At 41.6% G+C, this 12,766-nt stretch overlaps 2 protein-coding genes across 2 annotated transcripts in view; both read left to right on the top strand.

Annotated features, from left to right (window-relative positions):
* The first annotated feature begins 274 nt into the window (after positions 1-274).
* foxd5 (forkhead box D5) lies at positions 275-1,573 on the top strand. The gene has a single exon (XM_006789800.3). It carries the CDS (start codon positions 390-392, stop codon positions 1,434-1,436), a length of 1,047 nt encoding a protein of 348 aa, XP_006789863.2. The 5' UTR covers positions 275-389; the 3' UTR covers positions 1,437-1,573.
* A 1,021-nt stretch (positions 1,574-2,594) lies between these two features.
* The window catches only part of pgm5 (phosphoglucomutase 5), a 29,112-nt gene continuing 18,940 nt past the window's right edge, over positions 2,595-12,766 (top strand). The window contains exons 1-6 of the mRNA XM_087849213.1: positions 2,595-3,216; positions 4,629-4,791; positions 5,179-5,325; positions 5,534-5,659; positions 5,756-5,946; positions 8,290-8,444. Coding sequence (XP_087705339.1) covers positions 2,959-3,216; positions 4,629-4,791; positions 5,179-5,325; positions 5,534-5,659; positions 5,756-5,946; positions 8,290-8,444 — 1,040 coding nt within the window. The 5' untranslated portion in view covers positions 2,595-2,958. The remainder of the gene's footprint in view (positions 3,217-4,628; positions 4,792-5,178; positions 5,326-5,533; positions 5,660-5,755; positions 5,947-8,289; positions 8,445-12,766) is intronic.

Below are 12,766 nucleotides of genomic sequence, written 5' to 3'. Positions count from 1 at the left end.
CCGCTTCCAGGATTTGTATAACTGAAATAAAACGCGTAATAAACACAATAATAACATACTGGCACCGTGGTGTTTCTATGTATTGTGTGAATGGCCCTTACGCACATCAGGACCACGCAATCCCCTCTTCCTCATTTGTTTGCTTGCTGGGGCTCCCCGCGGTGTAAGGCTACTCTGATAGGTCCAGAGGGTTAATGGGACTGGCCTGCAGGGCAGCAGCTTACTAGGATATAAAGCCACAGCTCTCATCACGATAGCACAAGAAGTATCAATAGATGCGCTTTTACGCACAGTCGAGGGGCCTGTTGGTTTTTACGCACGGCAAACCATTAAGGCCTCTTTGGCACAGTTGAGTTTTTACGCGTTTGTGAGAAATCTTAGGTGTGACCATGACTCTCTCAAGTGAATTTGAAGCTTCACAACATGCCGGATTGCCTATACAAGAGGATGCGATTGACATAGTAGGCGAGGATGTCCACTATCGAAATGATTGCTCTACGGGTTCCTCAGCAGAATCTGGTGCGGAATTTGACTCTTCAGAACCAGAATCGTCGGGGGAAAGCGAGAACAGTTTCTGCGCAGACGCACCGGCTTCAAGGAAAGCCCAGAGCAGCTCGGTAAAGCCCCCGTACTCCTACATTGCTCTCATCACCATGGCTATCCTGCAGAGCCCGCTGAAGAAGCTAACGCTTAGTGGCATATGTGACTTCATTAGCAACAAGTTTCCCTACTACAGAGACAAGTTTCCCGCTTGGCAGAATTCGATCAGGCACAACCTCTCCCTTAACGACTGTTTCATCAAGATTCCGAGGGAGCCCGGAAACCCGGGAAAGGGCAACTACTGGTCTCTGGACCCTGCTTCGGAGGACATGTTCGACAACGGCAGTTTCCTTCGCCGGAGGAAACGGTTCAAGAGAAACCAGCCCGAGTTCGGCAAAGACGGACTGATGTTTTATTCCAGCTTTAACTGCTACCGGCCGTACGGACACCCATATAGCATAACTGGCCAGGTAAGCCACACGGCTGCCTCTTCTGTTCGTTACATGCCCCTGCAGGAAAGCATCGTGATGCCTTCCTCGTCCTACCACCTCCTACCACAACCCCTGAACAGCCACGGAAAGTGCGTTGGGCCTAAAGACTTAAGAGCACAGCTTTGCGCAGCAGAACCAGCTGAGCCGAAATCCGGCCCACAGGCAAAGTGCTCCTTCAGCATCGACAGTATCATGAGCAGACCCTCTTCTATCAGTCAGCACAACTCAAATCCACAGCAAGGCCCGCACGGTGCTCTCGGTTACGGTCAACTCATGCCTGGCCCTGCTGCCTGTTTGGTTCCGACCCTCCTGCAGCCTTCAAGGAATCAGTTTTGCCCTCCTCCCATCCTGAGCACTGCTCCTTTTATAAACGAGCACCTCAGACTGTCGTACCCTCGTTGCTGAACCCTTTGAAAACACTTTACAGTGTCTGTATGTTTGGCGTAGTTCATTTCTTAAAGAAATGTTTTTTTTATTGCATGATATTTATGTGCGTTATGTCTGTAAATAAGATGTGTTGTAATATATTTGTCAAGGTTGCTTCAGAGGAAAACTTCGTCAATGTGAATGTGTTTTTTTTTTATTAAGTAACGTGGCAAAATAAAATTAATATGTGGGAAACGATTGCAAGTTTTGTTATAATCTGAGTCAGTGCACAGTGCTCGTGAGAGCTGTAGGTGGATTTACTCAGAGCAGAAATTATTGTTTGTGTGTAAGTTTGAAAAACACTTAGATTTTCTATATTTTCTGTAGTCTTTATTAATATTTGTACCTGAAGTACAGGTGATGCCAAACCTTTATTTTAGCTACAGCAAAAATGACCTACTATAATTTAACTGACAGTATTTACTGTAAGGGTTCAACATTGTGTTGGCCTGCTTCCTCTTGATCAACTGAACTCACTTGTACTCTGCAGGCTACGAGAATGATGACAAAAATCAGATTTTATTAAAGTAAGTCAATGTCAAATTATAAAAACACATTTCCAACCAGGAAATGAATAAAAGCTATGCAAACGCAGGCCTTAAATTCGCACTGGTCATTGCTGATTAAATAATGAAACTCACTCAAATGAGAGTTAATCAGCAGGTTTTAGAAATGAAACTCTGTATCCCTAATTGGTACGCTCACGTTTACGTGTTTCATCAAGTATACAAAATAATAATAATGATATTTAAAAGTCACTTTTTCCATTCTGCCTCAAGGTCGCGCTGTTTCCAAAATATTGGAGCAGATGTTAGCGCACTGAAGTTGGCCCGTGTTATGGGATGGGCTACTTAAGAATTTACAGAACACACAGAATTCAAGATCTATCAAAACATTTTCAATTCAGAAAATAATAACAATTAAATAAAAACGGTACACTCTGATACTTCTAGATTTCTGTGACTATAGTAATGGCCTGTGGGTTAGTGTGAAAAGCACACACAAACACACACACAGGCGTGTCCGGTTGCAGACCGGTGCCGACACAATTCCCTTTTGCCATCAGTCAGATGTCTATTTTTGGCCGGAGGCTCAGCTGATTGTGAGTTTTGACGAGTCCACCCCTCCCTTATTTTTTTCTTCATAGTCAGTTGTTCAGGCTTATTAGAAGAGGGAGTTGTCCGCCAGCAGAGGAGGAGAGTGCTGGTGGCTGCTTAGCTCAGCCAGTACTATAGGATGCGACTCCTGGCTTGGGTCGAGGTGAAAACATTTTTGATTGGCTGTTTCTTGTCACTATAGCCACTTCGTCCCTGTGTGGGACTGCTGTCACCGCTTTTTTCCTCGACGGTGGGGAAACAACCTTTACTTCACTCTAGACTGACAAGTTGCATCTTTGAGCTGTTTCTATCAAACTTATTTTTGTACTCAGTGCTGTAAAATCCTACAAAACAAAACAAACAAACAAAAAACTCCACCAAACTTGCTTGATCGGTTAAAGAGGATGGAGACGAGCCCGATCCCGGTGGTGACGGTCCAAACCGCCCCCTTCGAGGACCAGCGGCCCGGTACCAATGGACTGCGGAGGAAGACTGCGGTGTTCGAGGGGAAGAAAAACTACTTGCAGAACTACATCCAGAGCGTGCTGTCCTCCATCGACCTGCGGGACCGACAGGGTTGCACCATGGTGGTGGGCAGCGACGGCCGCTACTTCAGCCGAGCTGCCATCGAGGTGATAGTGCAAATGGCAGCTGCCAACGGGGTAAGAATAGGGCGACCACCAGTGTCATGCATTTGTTCCTCTCTGTCAGCATGCAGGAGTCACTGTCACTGTTCTGCTCTGCGTTGGTGTAAGAGTTACTACAAGCAGGCTTAAACGCTTTTAGAAAAACACTTCTTGTTGGAATGGAAGACCAGCGGGTTCATAAACGGAATAATTATTCAACTTCACCAACAAACTCAGGATGTTAATGTAGCCTATGGCTTCTTTTGATCTGCACATATATTTAAATCATTAACACAGAGATGGAACACTTTACTGGGCTGGGAAATTTAGGGTCATCAGATGTTATTCTGCTACTTCTGGTGAGACTTTGGGAGTTTTATAATAAATCAGAATTGTGCAGTTGCTTATAATTGTTTCACATTTGCAGTAATTGTTGATACTGATACATACAAATCTGCTGAATTGAATTTAACAAGTCAGCTGCAAATAGGTTAAAATAAGAAGACAAAGTGAGGCACTGAGGAGGAAAATCCCTGCAGCTCTTAGGCTGTGAGATCTTTGCAGTTGGCTTGGAAAAGTTCCAAAGGAAAATTGGAAAGGAATATAATTTGTTTTGGGGATCAGTGCGTTTAAAAAAAAATTCTTTCTGCTGGTCCAGCCAAATGTCTTCTGGTGTCAGCCTTATCAGCACTTCCATCCATCCTGCTCTATTTTCCTGCCTACGTCTGCCCCCCACCACCGCCAACACACTGCCCACACCTCGGTGTTCAATCTATCAAGGGCTAAGTCTACATGCTGGGGATCCCCTGTCATACTGCAAGGAAAAGAACCAGAAGGATAATAGAAACACTTGCCAACTACCCACTCAGTGCATGTGCTATCCTTCTCAACACTGGTTACTGAGAAGATTCCATTTGTTAGGGCTTTCCCTCACTTTCCGATCTGTCCTTTATATACACATGCAACATCCCGGATGTTTAGAGGATGCCAGGAGAGCAAATTCCTCTCCAGTGAGGACAATTTTATTTAGAGAAGCTGGTATGCAGGAGAATTATGTTGGTGGTATTACCACTTTAGTATAAATAGAGGCGTAGTTCTGTTATTTAGGCATCCTTCTAGAGGGAGATCATTTGCCTTTTAAAGCAGGCAGCCAATTAGTCGCCTGCAGAATGACAAGATTCTTTGGGACAGGAAGTGATTTTTAACTTTTTGAGATCAGGAGAGAAACAAATGGATTGGATTTCAAAAAAATTCAAAGCATATGTTTGATTGAAAATGGAACAAACATTTTTAACCTTTTTTACAAATATGTTGCATTCTGTTTTTATAAAGCATTATGACTCTTTTTGAAACACAAAGATATTATATTATATTATGATTTTAGACCAGGTGATATCTGGAATGATATGAAACCATTATTGCTTCTCACTAATATTGGTTATGCACAGATTGGTCGTCTGGTAATTGGCCACAGTGGGCTCCTGTCCACCCCTGCGGTTTCCTGCATCATCAGGAAGATCAAGGCCATTGGAGGGATTATCCTTACGGCAAGTCACAATCCTGGAGGCCCTGGAGGAGACTTTGGAATCAAGTTCAATGTGGCAAATGGAGGTGAGGATTTAGAAAATACATTTCCTTTTCCATCTGACTCTGATTTTAAAGTCAAAAATAGAAGTTTGAGACAATTTGATTAAAAAAAAAACATTTGCGGCAAAAATTAATGCTAATGTTACAACTTGGCTCCTAGGCCATGATATAAAATGGAGTGTGATATCAGAATTGACAAATACAGGTGATTTGTTAAAGTTAAAAAATCTAGGGCACCAAATAAAACTTTAATAACATTACAAGTTTCTCTAAGCATGCGTTTGTGCCACACCTTCTCATGGATGGGCAGTTAAGTAAACTCATACATGTATCCAAAGACTCTTGCACTGCCAGGAGTTGTAACACCAGTGAGGGATGCATTTTCATTGTCTTTGTTTCTCTGTCTGGCAGGGCCCTCTCCAGACACAGTGATGGAGAGGATCTACCAGGTGAGCCGGACACTCGAGGAGTACGCCATATGCCCCGATCTCCGCATTGATCTCTCTAGGCTCGGAAGACAGGAGTTTGACCTCGAGAACAAATTCAAACCTTTCAGAGGTACAACATTCGTGCATGTTTAGTTAAAAAGCATCTCTGCATCATTCTGAATTCTTCAGTATTATCCACAAGCGTGGATTTCCCCCCCACATTGCTACAAACTTTCCTGTTGTGTGATGCTAGTAGAACCCCTCTTTCTGTCACTCAAAATGCACAGAAAAAAACATACTCTCATCCAGTACTAACAGGTTCTTCTGTCTCTATCCAGTGGAGATTGTAGACACGGTTGAAGTGTATCTACAAATGCTACGAAACATCTTTGACTTCACTGCCATTAAAAGTCTCCTCACAGGACCAGATCAGCCTAAAATACACATAGATGCCATGAACGGAGGTCAGTTCATCATCATACATCCTGTAAGCCCTGCACTGCAGTTACTGTTATTCATATTATTCTGCTAACTTCTACTCACTTTTTGCTTTGTTACAGTGATGGGCCCCTATGTACGTAGGATTCTGTGTGATGAGTTGGGAGCTCCTGCTAACTCTGCTGTAAACTGTGTACCTCTGGAGGACTTTGGTGGCCGACCTCCTGAGCCCAACCTGACTTATGCCACCTCTCTGGTAGAGTCCATGAAAGGAGGCGACTTTGGCTTTGGGGCGGCATTTGATGCAGATGGGGTAAGCCATTTGCTAGAAGTCCTACTCCAGAATGTGCAATCATTTATTCAAGACTACATGGGTGTAGTGGTGCTGAAAAGCACTACACCCATGCTCTGATACTTTTCAAGTGTACCATATAATAGTGGTTTACACATTTCCTTCACAAATGACAGGTTGCTGGTACAATTCTACCTGAAGACACAAATCCACTTTGGGGTTTTGTCAGGAAAGGCATCATGCATAAAACTGCCAAGTCAAACAAAACAACAGTGCTACCTACTGTGGCAATCCACTGTGACAAGGGAACAGCCAGAAGTGGCTTTTAATATAATTCAGTAATCACAGAGTGTGTCGCGTACCTCTGTTAATGTTTGGTTACCACAGTAAACGCTTTATACAAACAAGATTTCCTGTTTAAGTTTCAAATTAAAAGCCCTCTATTATTTCAGGAAACAGAAAGGCTTCACTGCTTATATTGTGAAACATGCGCAGGACCTAAAGAACTCAAACTCAAAGTTTTATTAAAGAAAAATTGTACTCTTAAGATTACCTCTGCCCAGGACATTCATCCTTTGACAACTGGCTACTAATTTACACCGGAAAAAAGGGAGCAAGGAGAAAGTTACATAACCTTAGAACCAATTTCTTACATATAGATAATCATTTTCTGCACAATGACAAAAGTCATGTAGGATGTCTTCTGGGCTGTCTTGATGGGAAAGCTGCTTCAGTACTGTTTGCCTTAAAAAACAAACAACCGTGAAAAAAACAACAGATTTAAGGCGACATGTGAAACGTTTACACAGACCCCCAAGTTATTCAAAAACTGGATAAAATAACATGCAATAGGATGACCGTCAATTTTCCACTAAAACCTATTTTGATCTGTGTTGTACTGCAAACACTCTTATTAAGCAGGACAAAGGAAGAAGTGCACAAAAACGTAAATGCAAAAATTAATAGGTAATACTCAAAATCACTTACTGTACATTTTAGGGATGTTTCTGAGGTCTTATTAATCTGTACTGCACAGGAGGATGTTCCTAAAGAACATTATGAGCTGTCCCCTGTGAATTGTCCAGTATTCCTTCAACTGGATTTGGCTTAAAAGGAAATTAAAATACAGGGATTGGAAAATGCATTAAGAGATCTTTAGTAACTGAGACTCCTGCAAATGATGGTGATATATATATATCCTTCAAAATTTGGTTTAATAAGTAATTAAAAAAAATATTTTTAAAAAGAAACAGAAAATACTGACCTAAGTGTGCGCTGGGATCATATTTAAGAACATATTTAAGTGGCTGTGGCTGTTTTAGTTCTCATACATACATAATATCTCTAATAATCCATAATATTAAATAATTAAATAGATCCTTTTTGTGGTATTTACATGCCATGTTGCTCCACAATCTATTCATTCATTTCTTTAAGCCTAGCTAACTTTTATTGCTATAAAAGCTAAATCCAAGGTATTGACTCCAGCCAGAGACAGCAGAGAAATCCTTATTTATTTTTTATTTGTTTATAATTGCACGTTGATTTCAGGAGTGAAGGCAATGGGTGCGAAGTTGCAGTGCATGCACAATAATCCAACGGGCGTCTCACTTTTTCCACAATGTCATCCAATAGACATTTATTCTGTATAAACAGACACAGGCACACACTGTTTGCTTAGTAGTGTAACATCAGGAGAATTACATCACATCTGCTCTGTTTCTCCCCCAAGGATCGGTATCTTCACTGTGATTAGCACCGGTGGTTATTATCATACTGGGTGGATGTTTCTTTTTTGGGGATATATAGTAACCGATATCTTCTACGCTCCCCACAGTAATAATGAATCCTGGGGGGGTGGGGGGATAATACTGAGAATTTGTTACTTGTACTGTTCTATGTTTTGTAACCGTCTACTAAAGATAATTTATAGTAATGTGAATGTTTGTGATACAACCACACTTTGTCCTTAAAGGATGTTGTTTCATATGTTTCGTCATTATCAGTAACGCTCATAAAAAGACCAACAATGTTCTAATCAGTGTCTTAAATGTGACAGTTTCCCTATCCCTTCAGCAGAATTCAGCTCATTACTATTTAAGTCATTATTTGGTGAGTTCAAAAGTATTTACGGCAGCAGGATGGAGTGCTGGGGACGGACTCAAAATAAACTAGAGTTGCTATATTCATTGTAATGAAGGGACATACAACAATGGTGGCCTGAGGAGAATTAAGCAATTTGTTTTGGTCTTTTTGTGGGGTTTGTTGGCAATACATGTACTATAAAAAGGGTTAATTAATGCAGTTAGGCTAACTAACTACACAGGACTCACAAAGCACTTTATGGTTTTGTGATGTTCTCAGGACCGATACATGATCCTTGGAGAAAATGGCTTCTTTGTGAACCCATCAGACTCGGTGGCCATCATGGGTGCTAACCTCTCCACCATCCCCTACTTCAGACAGTACGGCGTCAAAGGATTTGCTCGAAGTATGGCCACCAGTGCTGCCCTTGATAGGTACAACACACACACACACACACACACACACACACACACACACACACACACACACACACACACACACACACACACACACAATCAGTAGATCTAAGAAGTTCTATAACACCACCCACACTCTTCCTACAAACTCCTGCATCAGCCCAGTCTCTGGAGAGGGACGACACCCACTATGAATAAAGCTGTGAGATCACCCCCCCCAACACACTCACACACACACACCAAACACACACTTACTCACCCCCCTATAAATACTGTGTGTTATGTAAGAGCAAAGCTAAGCAGAGGGTGCTGAGTGAGAGGACGTGATCACCGCCAAAGTCATCTCCATTAACATTGTTCCAGCAGGAGAGATCCCGGCACAGCACCTCGCTGACGCTTCTGCAGAATGCTGCTCAAGGGAGCCGTTTGATGAATGATGAATCTTCTATAGTTGCTAAAGACTATGCATATGGATGGAAGTTTAGCTGTTTAAAATGTGCTACCTAACTACATTAAAACATTTAACATCCTGATTTAATATTTTATAAATAATAGACCTTATAGAAGTGCAAAGATTTCATCCTCCCTTTTAGTAACTTTCAACACAACCTCCCTTTGACCCCTACCTATATTTATTTAATCTGACCCTCTGTTTTCTACCAGAAGAAGCATATAGGTGCATATTTATTTGTGTCCATGAACTAGACACATTAAAGATGCACTAAAGTGAGGTAATGGACTTCCAAAAGCATTTGGACGAGATTAAGAAAGTAAATCACTATTTTCAATATTTTACATTATCCCGATGAAGTTACTCTTAGCTCAAAAGACTCCTTCCTAAAAGGGTACTTGATGAAGAGAGGCCTGTGGTGGGCAGTGATGTGTCACACTTAAACCACCATGTGTGATTTAAAATCTAAACAGCATCCGTCAAATTTATTTCAGTTATCCATGTGTGTCTTTATGTGTGTGAAAGAACTAATCCTTTACTGTGTGTAACTGCTGAAAGTCACATGAAGTGATGCTATTACCAACCCTGATCCATCTGGGTTTCACAGTTGTGAGAGATGCTTAGAGGCAGTAAGAGAAACAATTTTGTGATCCCCCTCCTGAATGTGTAAGTTTGATAATTTACAAAGAAATTATCTGATCCTTTCCTCATCCAGAATACCGAAGATGGGTCATGAATCTGTCTTCCAATATGACAATAACCCAAAACATAACGCCGTAGCAGCAAATGAGTGGCTAAAGAAAAAGCACATTAAGGTCATGGAGGGGCTTAGATGCTAGTCCCCAGACCTCAACCTTATAGAAAATGAGTGGAGGGAGCTAAACTTGTGAGTTGCTAAGCAGCAGCAAATAAATCTGGTGATCAAAGGTTTCTTCACTGAGTACTAAGTCATTTTTACTTTTGGATAACACTTTTTTCACTCAATGACATTTAAATCAATTTATAACTGTTATGTACTGCATTCTTTTCTGGATCTTTGGTTGATATCCTGTCACTCTCCATTAAAAAGAAACTACAATAAAAATTAGAGAAGGATAACTTTTTGCGAGCAAACTTACAAATTCAGCAGGGGATCAAATAATTATTTACTTTATTTACATGGTGCTGTTGCACAGTAAGGCAGACAAACACACACACAGACTGTATCCCTTGATATTGCACTACTCCTTGCCTAAGGCCATGTCTTATGATGTTGAGCCCTAATAATCACTCTGAATGAGTTGCTTGAAAGGTTTGCGTACACTGGCTCCCCAGTCAGCTTGGCCTCATCACACACATGCACACACACAAACACACACACAAACACACAGGCTGATACCCAAGACCCAAATGTCACATGTCCCACTGCAACCCTGAAGCGCGAAGCAATGCCTCCAACACACGCTTTTCAGTTCTTCTTCTAATATTGTCTTTATCTCTCGTTGTCTACTTTCTGAGCACTTGCCCTTTTGTATTGATGATAGTATGCATTTATCTACTGGAAACTTTAATTTAGTTGGGAAGTAGAAGCAACCTTATAGATAATACTTAACCCACTGATAATATCATGCATAATAAACTGCATAACACAGGCTTTAGATTTTTTCACGTTTAACATGATTTCACTTGATTAGACTGACTACATCTGCAAATCTGTGATCACTTAACTGGTAATTAATAACACTGCTGCTGACCAGTGTCACTTTGTTCCACTCTTAGTTTCACAACTCGTATGAGCGTGACACGAGTTCGTCATGTCACACTCATGTTATGTATATAACGGCATGAACCTGATAAACTCGAGAAAGTGTTGAAGTGCTTAGCAGTTTTGAAGTCGGACCCTGGAGTCTGTCCAAGTGTGGGCTGTTTTAGGAGACCGTGTGTATCTGTGTTCTGAGTGTTTAGACTGAGGTTCCCTCCCTGCTATGTGTTTAAAGTCAAGCAAACTGTGTTATAAAAACTTTGATAAATGCGATGGTGTATATACTCTGTGCGCTGATGTGTACGTTAGTGTGTGTTAACAGAAGAGACAGAGAGAAAGTGAATGCAACTGTTTTCAGATAAGCAAAGGAAACTGACTGGATTCAGGTGGACAGGAGGCTGGATTTAAATCTATCACTTTGGTTGGAGTGTGTGCGTGGGTGATTTTATGTCTCTGTGCACATGCTACGCAAGACGCGGTGAGGGAGGAAGGGAAAGTGGGTGGGAAATGTTGGTAAAGGAAACATCTGCCTCTCTTTTCACAGTTCCAGGGATGGAAGGATGTAGGGTTGAGCCACTGGTGTGCGTGTTACGATCATGAAATGTGAGCTCTTTTACTGATTAGCACGGCAAAGTGGAAAGGTCAAATATTTGATGTTGTGCTGTAGCTAAACAGTTACAGAAAGCTGTTAATGACCGTTGGCGTTGTGGTCATCTGCATTGTTTTTATGTTGAGGAAAGAATTAGTAATTAAACCAAGCCACTAATTCTCTCTAGTGGTATTGCATAATGAATAAGAATCTAAAGTGATTAAAACCTTTACACAGTACCTTTTATATTTACTTTGACAGAGAACATTAGGAGCGATTGACCTCGACGCTGTGCCGGGTAACGCCATACAAGGCCACTTAAATCAGGTCAGGCAGGGAGAGCAGCATCAAGAACACAGAACTAGGCAGGCAAAGATAAACATTGCTCTAACAAGCACATTTATCGCCTGATTTACTATGATCGATAGCAAATATATTCTTGACACAGCTTTGCAAAATCCTAGAAAACTGTTTTAAAGTATGTTCAGCTCTGACTTGTAAAGAACTAATAGAAAAATCATGGAATAAAATGCCAAGAGAGGAAGGTAGGGAGAGACAGATGGCTTCAAGGTCGGGGTGGGATTACATCAGGGAGTGACTCAAGATCCCGTCTTGTTTCCAGTGATTATGGACAGGTTGACAGAGAAGGATTCCTGTGGACTATGATGTTCACAGATAACATTGTGACTTGCAGTGAGAGTAGGTTGAAGGTGGAGGAGGGACTGGAGGGGTGGAGGTGGAGGAATGAAAGCAACAGAATCTGTGTACAAGTGAGACAGAGGAGGATGGAAAGGTGAATATACAGTATGTACTGAGTGTCAGGGGGGATTTATGACTGATAGTAGTAGTAAGAGTGAAAGGGAAGGTTTGCAAGATGGTTATAAATATATATATATATATGATATATGGTGTGGAGATGGTAGTGCTGGCAAAAACAGGAGGCACAGTTGGAGGTGGCAGAGCTGAAGATTCTTAGATTTTTGTTGGGAGTGACCAGGATGAATGGATAGGATTAGAAATGAGTAGATCAGAAAGACAGCTCAGATTAAGCGATTTGGAGACAAAGTAACAGAGCCAAAGTTGAGATGGTTTGAAGATCTCAGAAGATGGACAGTAAATGCAATGGACAAAGGATGTCGACAGGAGGAGAAGAATAAGATCACAGAGAAGAATGTGTGATTGCTAGGGATAGGGATATGGAAGCAAATGATCTGCTGTGGTGCCCCCTGAAGAGAGCAGCGTAAAGAAGAAGAAAAAGAAGTTCAGCGTTGAATTCCGTGGCAGCATTATCAGCAATTAACATTGCATTTCTGCTTTGACTACTAAGGGTTATTGGTTCGGGTCAAGCTCAAGTAATGCTCCGGCATTGCTGCTCTTTTAGCCTGAGCCCTAAATCCAGACTGAGGCGTGAGGGTGCTGAAGGCTATGTTTGGTAAAATGTCAAGCCAAAGCCAAAAGCTGGCCTTATTTTACTTCACGGATGTAGAGAAACATCTTCACTCATTGTACCTTCCCCCTCCGCTGGGATTTACTGAGGTGCAATATAAAGGTTACTTAGT

The sequence above is a fragment of the Neolamprologus brichardi genome, chromosome 12, assembly GCF_056152115.1.
Source record: "Neolamprologus brichardi isolate AB-2024 chromosome 12, ASM5615211v1, whole genome shotgun sequence".
NCBI lineage: Eukaryota > Metazoa > Chordata > Actinopteri > Cichliformes > Cichlidae > Neolamprologus > Neolamprologus brichardi.
This window is presented reverse-complemented; position numbering and strand designations above follow the sequence as displayed.